At 35.5% G+C, this 21,884-nt stretch overlaps 1 protein-coding gene across 1 annotated transcript in view; it reads left to right on the forward strand.

Annotated features, from left to right (window-relative positions):
- LOC109101841 (corticotropin-releasing factor receptor 1) overlaps positions 1-21,884 on the forward strand; it is a 116,743-nt gene that overhangs the window by 41,869 nt on the left and 52,990 nt on the right. Inside the window, exons 4-5 of the mRNA XM_042727869.1 lie at positions 889-1,008; positions 10,018-10,103. Of these exons, the coding sequence (XP_042583803.1) occupies positions 889-1,008; positions 10,018-10,103 (206 nt within the window). The remainder of the gene's footprint in view (positions 1-888; positions 1,009-10,017; positions 10,104-21,884) is intronic.

Raw genomic sequence — 21,884 nt, forward strand, 5'->3', positions numbered from 1 at the left:
TTGTAATAGGAAACACTTGGTGCTGATTGCCTCAATTTAAAACGGTAGGTATTGATTCTGTGCACGTAGTATAAAGCTCAGAGCGTTTCAGTAAATATTGAAACACCACTCACAAATTTCTGCACATTATCTTCCATATTTTTTTAATAAATATTTTATCTAATCAGACTATACTTTCAGCTGCCAGTAAGTAACACTGCATTTCAACAATACACCTTTTCTTTTGGCACTTTTATTGACAGTGATTAGACTTCCGGTCAAAAGTTTGAGCATACATTTGTCTTGTATGCTCAATAAGGCTTCACTTTGAACATAAACACAGTATAAACAGTTGTGAAATAGTACTGCAATTTAAAATAACCGGTTTCCTTTTTTTTATATATATATATATTTTAATATATATATATATATATATATATATATATATATATATATATATATATATATATATATATATATATATATATATATATATATCTATATATATATATATATATATATATATATTCCTCTGGTGGAAAAGTTGAATTTTCAGCAGCTATTACTCCAGTCTTCAGATCATAATCTTTCAAAAATAATTTTAATATGCTGATTTGGTGCTCATTTTAATGGTTCTTTCTTTCTTTCTTTCTTTCTTTCTTTCTTTCTTATAAAATATATTTTTAATATATATTTTTACACAGATAAAATATATTAATTTAGCCCATGAAGCACAATTAATATATATATTTTTCTAATGTAAAATATTATGAAAACAGCTTAACTACAGTCACACTACTGAAAAATACAAACAATTCCAGCTAAGCAAGCCAAAATATGTGTGCTTGTGTTTCATGATCTATTGATTTAATCTAAAGTCGTTCTTCTCTATCTTTCTCTGCCTTTCAGGACTGTTCTGTAACACTTCGATTGATGGCATTGGGACATGCTGGCCCAGGAGCAGTGCTGGAGAAGTGGTGTCCCGTCCCTGTCCGGAGACCTTCCTCGGAGTCCGATACAACACCACCAGTAAGTGCTGAGCATCTCACATCGAATCACTCTTTCATGCCTGTCCCATCTGGACTGCTGTGTCTGTTCCAGTTTATGACAGCACAAGCTGTTTATTTCTATTTATTTTTTATATCTGTTTTATAGAAGACCTAGTCACTCGACTCATACATTCTTGCATCTCTTGTCAAGCTGATGTTGTTGGATTTCAAACAATGGCAGGGATTGGGGATATTTTCAAGGCATGTGATGTGTTGAAGTCATGTTTTTTATGATGAATGTATACTTCTGGCACTACTTGATAGGAACAGCAGCAGTCTGAGTGTCATAATGGAGCTGACAGCTGAGAGCTACACTACATAACAAGCTATCAGATTCATGTTTGCGGGGTGTGTGCGCCTCTGCCAAATTGGCCTGTGTGTGTTGGGCTGCATGTAGGTCAGTTTTTGAGCTATTTTTATTTTAGCTATTTTAAAGGAACACTCCGACTTTTTGGGACTTTAGCTTATTCACAGTATCCCCCAGAGTTAGATAAGTCCATACATACCTTTTTCATTTCTGTGCGTTCTGTAAGTGTTATTTGACGCACCCACCACCCGCTAACCTAGCTTAGCACAAAGACTGGATGTAAATGGATAATGGTAGCATAGTAATCCCAATAAGTGACAAAATAATGCAAACATTTTCCCTATTTACATGTTGTGATCTGTATAGTCACAACGTGTACAAATAACAAGGCTATATGAGACAGAGACCATTTTTAATAGTATAAATATACTGGGAAACTATATTCTCACTAGGCGTAGGACCACAGCTAACGTTACTTGGGCGGAGTGGCTACTTGGGCGGAGTGATTAGCGCAGCACACGAGACGCCCTGTTGATGGTTCCGTAAACAAAACAAACGTGACTAACTAGCTAGACGTGACTCGTGATCATGGCTGACTTTGAGGAATTGTCAGACTCAGAGGAATATTACTGTGTATCAAACCAAGATCCAGAACCATATAGTTTTGAGCCAGAATACACAGACGAGGAGTTACAAAGTGCCGTAGAACACTCATCTCATCCTGATTAATAATTATCACAGAAAATGTATAAAGAATTATTACAGGAATTGATATATTTGAAATGCAATTTATTACAGCTGACCAAATACATTCAACAGCATATAATACAGTAATGTTAGATAATTTGCATTACAATAGCCCAAGAATATGGGGAAAGTAATAGCACAAGGCAAATAGTTTTTGCACAACGAACCCACAGACAGTAACGTTAGCCTACTATTTCACAAACATTTTCTCAAAAAAGAAAACTGCCCATCCCCCTCCAATTCATTAGCAAGTTGAATGTATTAGTCCTGAGAGTTACATTTAGCGCCGCTCATTTGTTATTGAGCGATACAGTGTGTTCAAGACAACACAATAATAACAATAAAGGGGATACACGGAGCCCCTATTCATGTAATAGTGTCACTACTAAGCTTATATTACATTAGCATGGCACTGTTACAGTATGGCTAATGTTAGTCATCTCAAAACATAACGGAACACTTACCGCAGCAACAGGTGATCCAATTTGTCCTGTCTTTATTGGGATGGCTGTATCCTTTATCACACGTTTCATGGTCCGTGTGGCAACTTGAATTTTTTCAAAATAGTCGTCTAAAGTAAAATGTTCAGAGCAAACGAAATACTTCGTGATGGTGTTTACAGGTGTGTTTGGGAACTATACCCAGAACAAGTAGCCATCGATTCATCAGGTCAGCTTTTTTTGTTGGAATTCTATGAAACATCATAGTATTACCTAGTCTCCCCTGTTTATTGTGGCAGCTCTTTACAATACAGCGAACACCCATGATTGTACACTATAAATTTACTATATAGTAATTGCTGACTCTATTACTCCAACTCTGAGCGAACTCTCTGCTCCTCACCACGGCGCGTCTCGTGTGCTGCGCTAATCACTCCGCCCAAGTAGCCACTCCGCCCAAGTAACGTAAGCTGTGCTCCTACGCCTAGTGAGAATATAGTTCCCAGTATTTATACGATTAAAAATGGTCTCTGTCTCATATAGCCTTGTTATTTGTACACGTTGTGACTATACAGATCACAACATGTAAATAGGAAAATGTTTGCATTATTTTGTCACTTATTGGGATTACTATGCTACCATTATCCATTTACATCCAGTCTTTGTGCTAAGCTAGGCTAGCGGTGGGTGCGTCAAATAACACTTACATAACGCACAGAAATGAAAAAGGTATGTATGGACTTATCTAACTCTGGGGGATACTGTGAATAAGCTAAAGTCCCAAAAAGTCGGAGTGTTCCTTTAAGTTATGTTTTACCATTGCTAACAAGCTCACTAATTGTTCTGCCGGTGTGAGTGTGAGTGTGTAGCTGTAATGGGAGAGACTCACTACTGGGACAAAAGTGTTCCAGTGTCCCTCAGAGACAAGCTCTAAATGCTCCCTGTGGGCGGAGGTGTAGTTTTTATAAAATTAAACACTGTCACATTGTCTTCTTCCATTCATCTTTCCTTCTTTTTGTCTTCTCTTTCATTCTTTCTTTCTTTCTTTTTCTTAAACTTTTGTCCTTACTTCCATTCTTCCTCCATGCCTTTCTTTCAGTATTCTTTACCATTTTATTCTTCCTTCCCTTTAACTATTTTTTTTATTTTCTTCCTTCCATTTATTCTTCCCTCCATTCATTTCTTCTCCTCCTTATCCCCTTCTCATTATTACCCTTTCATTCTTACCTTTCTTTCTTTCTTTCTTTCGCTCTCACACTCTTCCCACCCCCACTTCAATCTTTCTTTCTTTCTTTCTTTTGTTTTCTTTCTTTATTTCTTCTCTTTATTCCCTTTTTATTTTCATCATTCCTTCCCTTCTGCCTTCCTTTTATTTTCTTTCTTACAATTGTTTTCCCTTCCTTCCTTCCTTCCTTCACTTTCATAATTTTTTGTCTTTTCTTTCATTCCTTTTTGTCTTTTATTTTTTGTTACTTATTGTGTCTTTCCTTTCTTCCTTTTTTTCATTATTTTATCCTTCCTTCCTTTATCCTTTCATCTTTCCTGTGGTTCCTCTCTTTATTCACTTCTTTTTTCTCATTATTTTGTTCGTCTTTTCCTTCCCCACTGCCTGCCTTACTTTTATTTTTTTCTTTCATCTTTCCTACCTTTCAAATTTGAAAGTTTTTACATATTCTTCTTTTTTCTTTTTGTCTTCACTTACTGTTTTTTTGTCTTCCCTTCCTCCCTTCTTTCTTTCCTTTCTTCATTCCTTCCTTTTATTGCTTTCTTTCTGCTTTCTTACCTTCAAAATTTGTTCTTAGCTTTCTTTCTTTGAGAGAGGAGGAGATAAAGAGAATGAAGTCTGATGCCAAAGTTATTGTAAAAGATGAAATATATGAGAAATGGATGTGTGGCCAGGGGACAGATAGAACTCATGAGTAATGATTTGTTTGCACTTTTTTATCCTTAATAATAATTCATTTTTCTCCTGCACCTGGAACAAAGCTTAGAAAGACAGTGAAATGTCTAATAAAGCAGATATTAGGAACATTCTTACTGCCACTGCACACTGTTTGTTTGTGTGTGTGTGTGTGTGTGTGTGTGTGTGTGTGTGTGTGTGTGTGTGTGTGTGTGTGTGTGTTGTGTTTTTGACATACTTTGTCATACACATTAAGGAATGGCCCTACACCCATAGATGCTTGGTTAGTTGATTAGCATAAAAAGATTCGCTGGAGCTGATAACATGATTGATTTTTAAAGTCCCGTGGCTGCAGCATAATGTAGAGCTTCAGGCAGTGTGCAGTGCAAATCAGGAACATATACAATATTCACAGTGCACTACACACAGTCTGTGCTCTTATATTGGCCTTTCTCATGGTTTTTATTCCCCAGTGGAATGAAATCTGTGTGTATTTAAATGACAGAAAGAAAAAAGATTGGTTTTATACATGCTTTTTTCTTAGTATTGATTATATATATAAAAACAACAACAACAAAAAAACATTAAAAACATTTAATGTAATAGTCTTTCACACTATACTGAACCAATCAATGACTTTGTGGAAACTAGGTTTTTCAGAGAGATTAAAGAGGTGGATATAAGTTAAATCAATAGCAACAATCAAGATACATATTTCAAATCAATGAAAAATGTTACAGTACTGCAATGTACAGTCATCACATTGCAAAATGCACTTGCGTTACTCAAACAAGCTGACATAAAATCCATAATGTTTGTAATATCTAATGGCACCACCTGGTTTTCCATTCTGCCAGTAGAATAGAGTATACTGTCAGTACTGCAAATTATATTGACTGTTAAAATTGTCAGACGCGTACTTGCCCATATTCATGATCTCTCAAATAAGCTTTTTCCCACAAAGTCATTCATTTAAAAAGTCAGGTCTTTTTAACCCATTTTTGTTCACTTAATTGTGATTAATTAGTAAGTGAACAACTTTTCACACTGCAAAGATATTCTGGGTTCATCTGAGTGTTTTCCAGCACACAGTATAGACTCCAAACTTGCTCATTTTCATTCACTACTTTCCAGTGGTCTAAGCGACTAAATCATTTTAATTTGAACTGGCTTACAATTCATGATGTAATTCATGATTTATATATTTGGCTCATTTAAAATGCGTTGTTTTATTTGTGACTTTGTGTGTGAATTTGTACAGAGCAAGGAAATTTTGGGTTCAGTTGATCTCTCTTTAGTGCACAGTATTTGGATCAAATATTGAATTCACACAGACATTTTCGTTCACTACTTCAGTGGGTAGTGCACTCATATTTAAAGTATTGTATAAAAATAGAACACTGTATAAAAGGTTTGTTTTAGCATATAACAACCATTGGGAGAAATGTGAAGCAAAAAGCTTCAGCTTCTGAGTTGCCATCTCAGGGCAAGTGAATGAAAATTAATTTTACTCCCAATGTGGGAGGAGGGTTTTACATGACACGACATAACTCCTCATCCCTCCTCCTGTCTATCTCTCTCCTTCTCCCAGTCTCACTTTTCCTGCTCTCCTTTAGGCATTGTCAGTCTCTGTCTGACCTTGACAGACTCTTTTATTGCCTCGGCTTTTTGCAAAGGCTGCAATTCAGCGCCATTTCAGCGAGCTCTTATGACAGGTATAGAGAAAGCCAGTTCAGTGACAGCTGAGCAAGGTCTTTTTTCATTATGCTAAGTGACATTTGCTCTCCATGGGTCACTGGCGGAGCATGCTAGAGAAACCGAGCTGTGACAACATTCTGTACATAGCGGTGTGCTTTTTTGTCATCGTACCTACATTGTTTCACAGTAGGCTTTTGGAAATGTGACCATTATTGGCGCCATGGTATATTGAACCCCTTTAGTAATAGCCCTATTATTAAATATCTTTCTGATTCAAAAATAGAGTATAAACAGTAATATTACAAAATATCATATGATTTGGTGATCAATAAACATTTCTCATCATCATCCATTTTGAAAACAGCTTAACGTTTTTATGGAAACCATGTTTCCACAATCAGAATTCTTTGAAGAATAGAAAGTTCAACTGAGAAAGTTCAAAATTTGATGCATGTTTGCTGAATAAAAGGATTCATTTAGTATTAGTACTAATACATTTCTTAATATTAATTTCTTCCAAAAAAGAATGAAGTTTTTCTGACACCAACATTTTGAATGGCATTTGACTATAGATAGATAGATAGATAGATAGATAGATAGATAGATAGATAGATAGATAGATAGATAGATAGATAGATAGATAGATAGATAGATAGATAGATAGATAGATAGATAGATAGATAGATAGATAGAATTGTCATACTTTAAGTGCTGCATGTCAGAAAAGACAACAAGCCAAAAGCAGGACAATGACAAGGATTTTTACTCCTCTCAACTCTTCAACATGGTCTTCCTCCTAATCGCACAGCAAATATTTCAGCTCAACAAATATTTTAGCAGTCTTTAAAGACTGTCACAATGCTCCATTGTTTTCCAGTGTTGTTCACTACTCATCCTCACAGAAATGGCTATCCTGGCTGCGAAAGCACTGACAACCTTCTATTTGTCTCGTCACACCATCAGATCTGCTTCAGGCAATTGTGTGGTTGATCAGACCGGCTGGATGTGGAGGTTTACAGGAGGCAGATGACTCACCGTGTAGCAGTTCCTCTGTGCCCTGTTTAATGGTGTGATCTATGGAGCTGTCATTCACCTGCAGATGCTCAATCAATATTGCCATGAGCAAAAGGCAAAGACGAGAGGAAGTTAGGAAGAGAGGGTAATGGAAAGAGTGTTTCCTTTCCTGCAGTAAGTGTTTGGGTTGAGGTCACAAATTATTATTTATTTTTTTGTATTAATTGAGTTTGAGTCACTGTTTCAAGGCTCTCCAGCTATTTTTACCAATTAAAATAAAGTTTTGAGCTGTGTCAGAAGTTTCATAAGGAGTTTCATAATTACTGTTCATTTCTGGTTTATTTGTTTACCACTTGTCTGTGTTAATATTAAAGTCTTTCCTGGGAGACAAAACAGTTAGAGAATAAACTCTAAAAGGAAATTCTAAAATGAAAATAATAGTATCTGGTGGTGATTCCAACTTTTCTATTGCTCTTTACTTGGTGTGAATGTAACAAAAACATTTCTAAATGCAATGTATGAACAGCTAAATCAGGGATGAGTGAATGTGTTATTAATTTGACTCAATCAAGCTGAAAAAAGTATTTTGTCTGTCAGTGATAAAGCCCTTTTTATATCCATGTTGGACAGTTGAGAAGGAGGCTATAATTTGATCATAGACGTGGTAGTGCTTCTGCACATGTGGTCAGTTTCATTGCCAGTCAACTTGAGGGACAGAGACATCTGAATGGCTATAGGATGATGTTTGACAGATGTTGACTAAGTACTTTGTGGCTGACCAGAGAAATGGTGAGCGACATAATTCTTTTTTTCTTGTGAGAAAATTTGAGATCATGAGAAAACAGCACATAAAAAAAGAAATAATGCATGGCCTCTTGCAAAATATGACATAACAACCCCCACCGTCTTAAAAAAAAAAAAAAAAAAAAACCAAAAAAAAAAAAAAAAAAAAACCTTTTGAAACCTTGATAGTACTAAATACTTATATTTCTAAAGATAGATAGATAGATAGATAGATAGAAAAAAAAAAAAAAAAATATATATATATATTTTTTTTTTTTTTGCTGATGTCTGGCCCATAGGCAATGGGCAATCAGGATTCTAATCATCTTGTAGCATCACCTCGACTTGAATCTTTGCTCTACATACCTGCACAAATTGCCAAAGTTGCAACAGTTGCACCAGTTCCCATGGAAACTAAAATAAAGTTTTTCTTCTGATCAACTGTCAGATCAGCAGTCTTCCTCATGATTGTGTAGCCTAGTGAACCAAACTGAGAGACCATTTTGAAGGCTCAGGAAACCTTTGCAGGTGTTTTGAGTCGATTAGCTGATTGGCATGTCACCATATTCTGATTTGTTGAGATTGTTGGTGTTTTTTTTTTTTTTTTTCAAATGTGAGCCAAAATCATCACAATTGAAAGAACCAAAGACTACTTCAGTCTGTGTGCACTGAATTTATTTAATACACGAGTTTCACAATTTGAGTTGAATTACTGAAATAAATGAACTTTTCCACAACATTCTAATTTATTGAGATGCACCTGTATTTCAAGGAAAGCCATAAGACCTGAATGAAATAGAAATCTTTTATAATGTTATACATGTCTTTAATATCATTTGTCATTTTAATTGTTAAATGCATTTTTACTGAATAAAATATTAATGTAAAATAAATAAATAAATAAAAATCTCACTGCCCCTTAAGTTTTATATGGTAGTATATTTGTTTAATCAAGAAATGTGCAGATTTAGAAACAAAATTAAATTTATTTCAAGATATATTCTGTGACAGACAAGTCTATATACCATATAATATATGTATATATATATATATATATATATATATATATATATATATATATATATATATACATACATTATATATATATATAACTTTCCTGAAAAACTAGATAAAAATGCTGATTGAGAAAGTCATACCTGAAAATTAGCTGCTCCAATGGCTTAAGTGGTAACATTGGTAACAACACTGTTATTAATGTGTGGGTTTCAGATTAGGGATTAAGTTAGTCTGGTTGAAGTATCTGTTGGTCTTGAACTGAACAGCTCCCGGAAGCATAATGCAATACTAACCCCATTTCCAACCTTAATACTGTGGAGGAAGCCACTTGGATTGTTCCTGCAGGAGAGTAATATAAGTGTCATTGGATAAAATGCTCATGGCTCTATTGTATTTCAACATTTCTTTCAGCAGAGTTCTGAGTGCTCAGTGAAAATAACTTTGCCCCAGATTCTCATGTTGTTGGATTTCATCCTATTTTACAGAATTTTAAAGAAGAAACTTTCACCAGATTTAACAATGGCTGTTCAAAGCACAATATAAGCCTTGTAGAAGAAATGTACCACAATAAAACTGGAAACCACTGAAATGGAAATGAGAAATTAAACCTGAAATTACCTTTTGCACTGATACATATCTGCACCCAGGATGGATTTTACCACAGATGTTTCATGTTTCAGGAGATGTTTGTTAACAAAAACTGAGCAAAACATGTTTGATGTTTTCTGTTCTTTCAGTTTTAGGTTACACTCGTCTCTTCACTGCACTGCATGGAGTCATAAATCGGTTTTATATGAGACTATATTTTAACATATTGTCAAGGTTAACTAGATATCCATGCAGAGGTCAAACCTACATGCACTGTGAGGTCAGATATTGATTTTCACCATATTAATATTCCTAGTGTTTTTGGTCATATTGCATAACTTTTGAATTATATAATGGATTACATTCAGTACCAAGAAATGACAGATCTGTCTGCAGATGTTCAGAATTACCATTATATAAACAGTTTTTCTGCCTTAGATATTAAATAAAGGAATCTGTGAATAACCAGTGTGATTTTTTTCTTTTCTTCTACAGATAATGTGTACAGAGAATGTCTTGCCAATGGGACCTGGGCAAAGAAGGGAAACTACTCCCAATGTCAGGAAATCCTCAACGAGGAGGTATGTGGTTGCACTTTATTAAATTAATGACAATACTCTCATACAGTTATGTCACAATGATATTTAAATAATAGGTTTTCTAATAATTATTATTCAATAAACTGTTTTATATAGTTGTTTTAAAAAGGTTTTAGTTTAAACATTTGGAGAAAAAAAATAAATCAAACAAGAAGATCTCTGGATCACTATGCAAATTTGACACTGACCACATGAACCTCTTTATACAAAAGGTAAATTGCAATTTAATGAAAATTGTTGTATTAAATAAGAGTAGAATGCAAAATATAAGCTTTTTCACTAGTGGTTTTAGACATTTAGACCCCATACAATTCAGTGCAAATATCTTAGCTGAAAGTTCCTTTTCTTTGCACTCTGGATCAGTTTGTTGCACATTTTACTGCATTTAGACTTTGTGAATGTAATCTAATGTGAAGGTTACAGAAGTGTTATTGAATGAGGGACACTAGTCATGTTTTCAGTAGTTCTTCATTCAGGTAGCACACTGTAAAATCTTCAAAGATGGCACAATAGATTCCATGCGTTCTTGTTGAGAATTGTCACTTGGAATCTTTAGCAAGACACCTTCATAGACACATTTTGCTTTTTATTTGTGGCTTATATTTATGCTCTTTTATGTGTTCCAAATGTTCCAGCTGGATGCTGGGTGGCAAAGTTAGTTAAATTCTTGGATATAAATAGTAAATCCACTTACAACTGTCTATTTTATTATAGCATTTTTTTTTTTTTTTTTTTTTTTTTTTTTTTTTTTTTTATGCGGTATGTAGAGTAATGCAATATGTTTTCTATGATGATTTTAAAGTATGGCTTAATGTAAATTTTCTTACAAATGAGGAAATATATAACTCATTAAAAGTTAACTTTTGAAGCCATATTTTAAATAATAATAATAATAATAATAATAATAATAATAATAATAATAATAATAATAATAATGCAACATATTTGCAACCCACCTTCTAAATCCAGATTAATTCTATTATTTTTAACATTATACTTTATTTATGTCAGTATACAGCATCCAAACCACTTGTAGTTTATTTGAGTAAATTTGAAGGTGAATTTCTCGGTGAAAAACAGCTACAGTATGGCTCTTAGACAGAGACATTGATGCTACACGTCTACAAGATTCATTAGCTGTCCTTTGGTGTAACAGAAGTAACATGGGGGGATTAATAATGTATGAACTTTCATCTGCCCTCAAAGGAAGCAATTTAACTTGCAGTGATAAGCCTTTGTTCACAGGGATGGCGAAAAGAGAAATCACTCATCCAATCAGTGGGATGAAGGAGTGGGCTAGCAAGGATAATGCTGTGATTTATATTTAGACAGCAGGGAGGGCTTCCACCACAGCTAGTGGCTTACTGGAGCATGTGATTACCACTAGATGCTATTTTTTGAGCTAGGGATAAGGGTTTTCCCTCATTACTGAAAGCACTGTTGGAATTCATGTGTACTGTATTTAAATGCAGAAAAGAGCCCCTTAATCAGGTCATGCTGTTAACATGTGGTCAGCTGGAGGATTGGCCAAGTACTGTAGTTAGTAACTACTCTTGATCCAGGCAAGTTGGATATTGTGGTCGTCATGCAAGAGATGCACAGTAGGTTCAAATCTGGCCTGTCCTTAAAACAATTTTTGCATATTTTATAATAAAATTGTTGGTAAATCTCTGGCAACAAATAGAATGAAAATATAATGTACAGATGTCAAATTGGGCAAAATGTTAACATTATAGGAGAAACTAATGTAAAAATGTAAATAAAATTTGAAATTTTGCTGAAACGTTAACTGAAATAAGTTGAATAAATAAAAACTAAAACTGAAACAAAAATTAATGTTAAAAAAGTAATATTTTTAAAAGCACATTAAAATGACAAACAAATTAAACAACAATTTAAATGAAAACAAAAGCTAAAGCTAACTGAAAATATTAATAAAAAACTATAATAGTATAGAAATAATATAATACACTGCTCAAAAAAATTAAAGGAACACTTTGAAAACACATCAGATCTCAATGGGGAAAAAAATCATACAGGATATCTATACTGATATGGACTGGGTAATTTGTTAGGAATTAATGAAGATGCCACATTGTGTAATGGAAATGAAAATTATCAACCTACAGAGGCCTGAATTCAAAGACACTCAAAATTAAAGTGAAAAAAGGATGCAGCAGGCTATTCCATTAAGCTGAAATTTCACTGCAGCAGTTCAAAATGGTACTCAGTATTTTGTATGGCTCCCACGTGCTTGTATGCATGCCTGACAACATCAGGGCATGCTCCTAATGAGACGAAGGATGGTGTCCTGGGGTATTCCCTCCCAGATCTAGACCAGGGCATCACTGGTATCATACTCTCGCCACATGAGGCCGGGCATTGTCGTGCACCAGGAGGAACAAGGACCCAATGCACCAGCGTAGGGTCTGACAACGGGTCAAGGGATTCAATCCTGATACCTTATGGCAGTAAGTGTGCCAGTGTCTAGTCTGTAGAGGTCTCTGTGTTCCTCCATGGATATGCCTTCCCAGACCATCACTGACCCACCACCAAACCGGTCATTCTGAACAATGTTACAGGCAGCATAATATTCTCCACTGCTTTTCCAGACCCTTTTACATCTGTCACACGTGCTCAGGGTGAACCTGCTCTCATCTGTGAAAAGCACAGAGCGCCAGAGGTGGACCTGCCAATTCTGGTCTTCAATGGCAAATGCCAATCAAGCTACACGGTGCCAGGCAGTGAGCACAGAGCCCACTAGAGGACGTCAGGCCCTCAGGCCACCCTCATGAAGTCTGTTTCTGATTGTATTTTCAGAGGCATTCACACCAGTGGCCTGCTGGAGGTCATTTTGTAGGGCTCTGGCAGTGCTCATCCTGTTCCTCCTTGCACGCAAAGGAGCAAAGGAGCAGATACAGGTCCTGCTGATGGGTTAAGGACCTTCTACTGCCCTGTCCAGCTCTCCTAGAGTAACTGCCTATCTCCTGGAATCTACTACATGCTCTTGAGACTGTGCTGGGAGACACAGCAAACCTTCTGGCAATGGCACATATTGATGCGCCATCCTGGAGGAGTTGGACTGCCTGTGCAACCTTTGTAGGGTCCAGGTATCGCCTCATGCTACCAGTAGTAGTGACACTGACCCTAGCCAAATGCAAAACTAGTGAAAAACAATCAGAAAGATGAGTAGGGAAAAAAATGTTCAGTGGCCTCCACCTGTAAAACCATTCCTGTTTTGGGGGTTTTCTAATGGTTGCCCATCTAGTGCACCTGGTGTTAATTTTATTTAACACCAAAGCAGCTGAAATGAATTAACAACCCCCTCTGCTACATAACTGACCAGATCAATATCACAGAAGTTTAATTTACTTGATGCTATACTCTGATTAAAAAGTGTTCCTTTAATTTTTTTGAGCAGTGTATAACACAGGATCAGAGGCGTAGTTTGCGGGGCGTAGTTTGCGTAGGTAAACCCCCATCCCACCCCCATAACCAAACCTTAAAACTTCACATAGCATGCTGAATTAGAACATTCTGTCAAACTATAGCCTATAAGTGCCTAAATAATATAAAATACATTATATAGCCTATGTAAACAAGTAATTGTTAACTAGGCTATTGCACTGGCCCAAGTCACAGTCCATCACTCCTTTTAAGTAATATATGTATTTCCTTGCAACTACGTTTTCTTGCCACTTCAGTCATCACTTAATATTTGTGTTTTGCACAATGATTGTGAAAAAAATTCAGGGTCATGAAGTCTTTGGTATCGTAACTTAAAAGCATAACAGTGGTACTCACTCATATTTACGGCAGAGTCTTTAAACCTTTTAGCCTTTCTGTACTAAGACTCCCCAGTGGCCTGCCTGGTATTTGGGCCTGCCACTGTGGAGCAAATGAAGTGGAGAAGTCCCCACTGCAGTATATGTTAAATGTGGCCATCAGAAGAAGTGAATAAATGCTTGTTCTTCCATTATCACTCAGGTTATTGTAAATGTAAATGCTTTTTCCCCATGCAATGGTTTTTCAGTGCTGCTGTTCTGTCATTGTGTCTGTCTATTGTGGTCTGTGAAGACTGAGTACTTCAAGACACAAGCAGTTGCCTGGTCACCCTAAGCAAACTGTTGTTGTAAAGTCTTTGGCATCACTCAGCCACCATTTGAGAACCATATTTTAGCGGGATAAAAAAATATATTCAGTACAGAATCAACACTGATGATGATGCTATTCACATTCAAATTAAATTAGAATCAGAAACAAAAGGCAATGAAAGCTCACAGAGAGAGAACGTCTGCTCTCAGCCAAGCAGCAGAGCTTATCAAGCCAGTTTTGTTCACAGAATAAACCTATGATTTGGAAAAAGCGACTTTCCCAAAATGCATCTCCTTGGCAATTAACAAAACTCACTTAACCATGAAAAAAATACATTAAGCCAGTTGTTCAGCATTAGCTGCAACATAAAGCCAAGTGTATTACTATGCGTTCTGGAAGTGGATGCGTGACATTAAAATTACTTCGGAAAATTCTGTGTAAATTCATGTTAATATCAGGGTCAATTTACTACATTAATTTAGTACAAGTAATTATTCAGTTACTTTTTGAAATGTCTGTTCAGTGAGTTACCTTTCTACCCCACTATTGCATCATTTGCAGCAAATATTGATGTATGTGATTAATTGCAATTCATTTGATTTTTTAATCAGAATAATATATTATTAAAGGGATAGTTCACCCAAAAATTTACATTTTGTCATTATTTACACACTGTTGAACACAAAAACAGATAATTTGAAGAATGTTGGCAAACAAACATTTGCTGGTAACCATCGACTTCCATAATATATATATATATATATATATATTATATATATATATATATATATATATATATATATATATATATATTAGTAAGGAAGTAAATGGCTACCTTCAGTTGTTACTTATTTTGTCTTCATCAGAAGAAAAAAACTAAAACAGGTTTTGAACAACTTGAAAGTGAGTAAATGATGACACAATTTAAATTTTTGAGGTGAAATTAATCTTTTAACCAGTTTTCCTGCCCAAGTGCCCATTGCAAATAGCTGTAAGTTACTTATTTTGTAAGTTAAGTTATTTAGAGAAAACAATCTGAATAAATCTGGCTTGACAGTTTCTCTGTGATGCAGAGTTTTAATATATGAGGCATGTTCGTGTTAAAGTTTATTTTTATCAACACCATTTATTATGGTTTAGTGTTGAGCCATGAGCTGCGCGTTGTAGAAGCAAATCACAGCATGATGCATTCATACAAGGCTCTTGATCCAAATTGAGAGTGCATTAAAATAAACACAGTAGTGTTTGTTGATCACAAACACTAGTTAAATGCTAGGTGATGATGGCTTTTTACCACTTCCGCTCTTGTCATTGTAAACATCATGTAGCAGAAAGAACAAACGAAAAACACATTTTTGCTTGGATTTTAAAACAATTAAAACAATTAAAATATATAGTGATATTTATGCTATACACACAATTCAGCATCCAAGCCAACTGGCACAAGGTACCGCTGGGACATGTGACAGATCCTAGGTAGTCTAAAACCACCCACTTACCTACAGTATCACACACACACAAAATGCCAGGCAGACGTGTGTTAGTTGGCTGCTATCTGTGCCATCTGTTTCCTACAGGATTGTTGATTTAATAATTAATAAGTTCGCTCACATAGGAGAACATGTGGTGACTCCACGGTGCTCACAGCTTAGGCAAATGTGGAAATGGAACCAGCAGGGGAGGCTGCACTTGTATGGGTTTCGCCTTGGGGGACATTCACGGGCAGGCAGGTCGAATAAATCTACAATTGCTGTCCATAATGTTGTGATATGTTTACATCTGACAATTGATGGATGTTTGTGTAGCTACAGGCAGTTTTTTGTTCCAGGGGTTATTTTTTTTCCCCCTCTAAATAAACAGGACGCATTAAGTACTTGGAAACTTTTCATTATTTATTTTATCTCTACATATGCCTTATTATACAGTAGATGTTATCATTTTGTTTTCTAGACCAACACTTTCTATCGCAAAGTACAATAATATAATAATCATAAAATATTAAATTTTTGAAGTATTAAATATAGGATTTCCGAATTATTGTATGAAAATGCATTATATCATTTTTTAAAGGAAAAAAAGATAGTGTACTTTCATTTAAAACCATGCTTGAAATGAAATATTGGATGTGCGATGTGGAAAGAAAAAAAAGTCAATGTATGAATATTTATTGTGTGTCATTTGCAGTCATGGTGTGATTTTGTTGAAGTATTCAAAAACCATGACGATATTATTTAATTATGTGTATTTAGGATACATAACATGCTAGGTGCAAAGTTAGACCTTGTAAAACACTATTACTGTTCTAGAAATGTTTAAAATGTAATTGCCACTACAAAACAAATGGTGGAAATGGGATTTGTTCATGGTGGTTCTGGGGGAAAAAATGACAGAATATGTCTGAATATGCTGTTGGACATTGTTAGTAGACAAATTATGTAAACTAATGAGTTTGAAATGTGTATTATAATGGTGGTGATCAAATGGTATTTTAATGGCATTTCTGTTAGTCCATGTGACCAAAAGTGCCCACAGATGAAGAAAAATCCTGTAAACAAAAAAAAAAGTTTGTTGTGACATATGGTATATTTTGTTTTTAATATTTAGGGAACCAAACTTTCTGTCACCATTGACAAACACCAGACCTTGACTTGAAATTTTGAGGAACTTATTACCAGAAGAGTTTATTGTTCATCTGTTTTTGAAGTATCATAACACTGAAGATAGCCAAGATCATATTTTTTTCTCTTGGGAAATTCATAACTTTATACATTCCTGTGTAACCTCTGACTCCTTGAAATGCAAAAGCTGGTGTCTACCCCTCTAGAAGATTCAAAACATATTTTGAAAACTAGGTTTGGGAGAGCCAAGGGTAGTCTAGGGATTGATTTAAAGAGTAAAAAGCAGCTTTATCATTTACCGGTGAGATTTCGGAGCCAGAAATATACAAACTGAATCACAGAAGGAGCACACAGCAATCCAGTGTCTCTCAGAAATAATAAGATTTCAATTTAAACCACCAAATCTCTACAGGCAGAGTGCAACAAGTTAATGAAGACCAGTGACCGGTTCAGGCCCTCTAGTCTGGCTTGTCTGAGATGCTTTTAATCCAACTGCCCAATTAACTCATTACCTTCAGATGTTCAATGAGCCACAGGATTTTGAGGTCTTTTATTGGGGAAAAACAGAACAAATGCCTTGTGTTCTCAATGAATTGTTCTTTGTAGCAGGGATGGAGATCATATGGGATGGCATTAGATTTGATAGTGCTTAACCTCAATAAGCAATTGCCCTCAAACCACCTGGTTATGAGACAGAAACATGCACAAGATCAGTGAAGTGGTGCGTGAGCTGATTTGTTTCCTGCAGACTCTATAAGTTACATGCTGGTTTGAGAATAACACTCTTAAAATAAAGATTCCAATAGAGGGTTTTTCACACCAAAGCCACAGAAGAACCATTTTGGGTTCCGCAAAGAACCTTTCATAAAACAGTTTTTGAAAGAACCATTTTTTTTTTTTTTTTTTTTTTTTTACATTTTAATAATATCAATGACCTATTTCTTTTGTATAGAACCTTTTGTGTTATGGAAAGATTCCATGGATGATAAAGGTTCATGGAACCATAGATTCCAATAAAGAACCTTTATTTTTAAGAGCGTATGATCACTCGCTTTGATTTTGTAATGGCATTCAGGAATGTTTAAGTGTCCAAAATACGTTTCAGTCTTGTAAGTGCTTTTTCCAAGAGGAAATGTTGACATATCCGGTTAATAGAAGAATTTCCTGAGGATTTTGTAGTGGAAATGTTTTCGAAAGCATAATTGCCTCATGAAATTTTACACTGTTGTAAAAGGTTCCTGATGATGTTCCCGTCTGCTTTGCAGTCCTTTATAGACAGAAGCTCAAGAGCCAAGACATCTCTAAAAGACTATGTTTCCTCTTTTCAACTGCCTAAAGTATTTTGCAAGCCACATAGGTGCTAAGATTGCTAGACCCTCATGCTCTCTTAACACGAGAAAGCACTCTACAGAGGAAAGTGCAACAAGAGGGCATCAACAATGCATCTACCATTGCCTACAAGCTCCCTGTGGGGTCTGTAACAGATAGGGTGCTAATGCAAGAGTGTAGTCAGTCCCCTTCTAGCTAGCATCGACAGAGAACAGCCCAATTTTTATACTGCATTTCATGTATCTAGTGAAGAAGAACTTTTTAAAAAGCGTCCTAGAGACTTTCCATTGTAAAAATACAAACTGACAGCAAAATTCTGACTGTGTAAGCAGGCACTCCCACAGGCTTTTCGGGTGCAAATCCATCTGCCTTTAGACGAATCGTAGTCTAGCCAGGAGACAGCAGCATCCTGAGGGGGAACATTTTGCTCTGTATTGGTGAGCATACCATGGATGTGTTAGTGTGCAGAGTCTCCTCTTAAAATAGGCCAAGCGTGATACAATGCAGGGATCAGGAGAGGCAGCTTTGAAGAGCCCTTCTTTCAGGATTTAGTTAAAAGATGTGGCATCAGAGGGAGAGAGTGTGGACCCCTACTAATTCCCAAATCATAGAAAACATGGAGGGTTCTTAGAGTTTTTTAGTCTGACAGTTGAAAGGGAGAGTTTAAAGGTTGAGTGTGTATTTCAGAGCAGCACCGAACATAATTGTAATGATTTTGAGAAGCCTGACTGGGCCAGACATAAGGCCATTGGCTCAACTAACACAGTGAGATTGGGGTAGGAGGTGGACCTGTTTCCTGGATTGTTGTTATCTTTGAGATATGTCATGTGTGTGTGAGAGAGATGCATTTGAGACTTTGTATTCATTAACCAATTGTGAAAAAATATAATGGTTTCGACAAAAATATTTAGCAGGATGAACGTTTTCAGCAGTAATAATAGGAAATGTTTACGATCAACAAATCAACATATTTAAATTCATTTTCAAAGATCCCGTGACACTAACGGCTCCTAAAAAAATAAAAAAAATAAAAAATAAAAAACACCCTCGTGACATTCTAAACCACAAATGAAGATATTTTAAAAAGGTTAGTTAATGGGCTCCACTTGTCAGACTCTGTTCCATGTTTTGTGTGTGTTCCTGCTCCCTGATTGTTTATCTCATCCCAGGTGTTTCCCATTTCTAATTTTCATTGATCCCAGGTGTGTCTCGTCTTGTCGTGTTTAAATAGTGTTCCTTGTTTTCAGTTTGGTGTCCGGTATTGTCTGTGTCTTCAAGTGTTATGTGTGGTTTCCTGTTTCCTTTGGATTGATTAAAGACTTTGAACTGGACATTGCCTCTCCTTGTTCCTCGCTCCCGTGACACCACTTTTGTTTTGGACCCTATTGGCTTTTATTGTTTCACAAAAACAGTAGGAAAACATAGATCAAAATACTTTTGTGTTTTTGTATGAAGGTGATGGAACAATATGAGACTGAGTGAATAACTGAGACTCATTTAAGTGTAAACTATCCCTTTAAGTTGATATCAGATGCTTTTACACACACAAGGCATTTAAAATTGATCATAGCGCTTTTCAGATGATGCATGCTTTGGCAGACATCGTGGCGACGTGTTTATGCATGTATCTGGGAAAGCAGAGATCAATCATTAAAAGTCAACCTCTTTTTGTAATATCTTTCATGGGGACTGCTATGTTATGTGGAGTAAAAAGTTTAAATTCTTTCCTAACGGATTACCTCATCCCTAAAGGGGATAATAAGCACATCAGTCCTTGCAGTTTTTGATTGATTTGCCATCTGAGCGGTGTCTGCTGGGTTAAATTGTGCTAGCTGGCTTGTTCATGAGCCTTGTGGATTTGTAGGCACTGGATTGCAGAACTGCCTTTTCTCCCCCTGCTTGGACAGTCTGGTCCTCTGGTCTCAGTGGTCCGCAGGGTGTGCAGTGACCAGTGGGGTTTTGCTTCACAGACCCAACCTGTGACGACCGCAGGAATTCAGCGACAGATTATTGCACCAGGAGGACGCAGTGAGGGGCAAAAGAAAAGAAAGGTGCTGGGCCTGCAATGAAAGAGCACATGATGCCTTTATGCTCACACACATTAACCTGAGTGTTACGTGATCAACATATGCTTCATGGAATCATTTGGCCAGGCTATTAATATGTGTTTTTTTTTTCTTTTTTTTCTTTTTTTTCACAAGCATAACATGTTAGTTCAAACATGGGCATAAGCTTCAGCTTTATGTGAGTTGTTGTGCTATAAACAAGCTACTGCGCCAAAGCTAATCCCTTTATTTAAAGGAATTATATAAGGTTGGCAATCATCATGATAGTGGAGTCCATGAACATCTGTCTCACTCACCACAGAGCTAAATATTCATAGCAGTTAGAAACAGTTGCTGGTTGGATGCTGTTAGCATTAGTGTCAGGCAGAATGGTGTAAGGTGATCCTCATGTGCAGGGCTAATGATTACGAATGAGACTTGTTTTGTTGTTTGTTTGTTTTTTAGTATGTGATTAGGTAAAGGGTCAGTCCATGTGTTGGCTGCTGTGTGATGTTAAGTTATTTATTTAATGCTTATTTATCATTAATATCAACTGAGGCAAACAAATCTAATCTGGCAGCACAAAATAAATGTAATAATCTCGAAAATGGAAAGATTAAAGGATTTTGGAGGTAGCCAATCCAATCAGTAGTATAATGAGGGACTGCAATTTCTAAATATAACACATTCAGATGCAATTGTCTTTTATTAAAACTTTTTTTTTTTTTTAAAGACACTACATATTAAGGCAGTTTTATGTGAATAATTTAAATAAGAAAATTTGTCCCGCTCTGAAGATTGTTGACTAAGGATTATTTCACATACCTGCCAGTTGAATAGCTGCCATTAGATTTTTTTTCAGTGGTCTTGACCCTGTTAGTGTTTTCTCTGAAAGCAGTAAGTAATTTTTTATTTTCCACACATGTAGATAATTCAGTTAAAATCATAAAATATTATACATATACCCAGAAAAAAAGACGTAAAGATGTATGTAAAAATATTAAGCAGCATTACTTTTTATATGTTTTAAACGTTTTTTAATTTTAAAAAGTGCGTGTGTGTGTGTGTGTGTGTAATATATATATATATATATATATATATATATATATATATATATATATATATGTGTGTGGTGTGTGTGTGTGTGTGGTGTTAATATATATATATATATATATGTGTGTGTGTGTGTGTGTGTGTGTGTGTGTGTGTGTGTATACCGTTGAAAAAAAACTTTCCACAAAAATATTTTTAATTGAATTTAATATTTTAATTTAATTAATTAAATGTGCTTTGTTAATAAATCAAATTGCTTATGATTACTTTTAATTTGCTAGATTTTTATTTTATTATTTACTTATTATTTACACATTTATTTATTTATTTTATTATTTACTTTATATCTATTAAATTATCACATTAAACTGACTGGATAATTAACAGGTAGCAAAATATCAGTTACAGAGGGCAGTCAGTTATTTTTGTTCCTCACAGAGTTCCTAAGAGTTTTTTATTTATTTATTTATTTTCTCTGTCTCTCTCCCTCTCTCTCTTTCCCTGTGATGCCAAAAAGCTTTTAGGAGTTATTTCCTGTTGGGATTTAGATGTCAGATATCTGCAGGACATCAGTCTCTCATCTTCCTAATGTATATGTGTGTCTGTCCCTTTGTGTTCTTTCA

Source organism: Cyprinus carpio, chromosome A3, assembly GCF_018340385.1.
Source record: "Cyprinus carpio isolate SPL01 chromosome A3, ASM1834038v1, whole genome shotgun sequence".
Classification (NCBI taxonomy): Eukaryota; Metazoa; Chordata; class Actinopteri; order Cypriniformes; family Cyprinidae; genus Cyprinus; species Cyprinus carpio.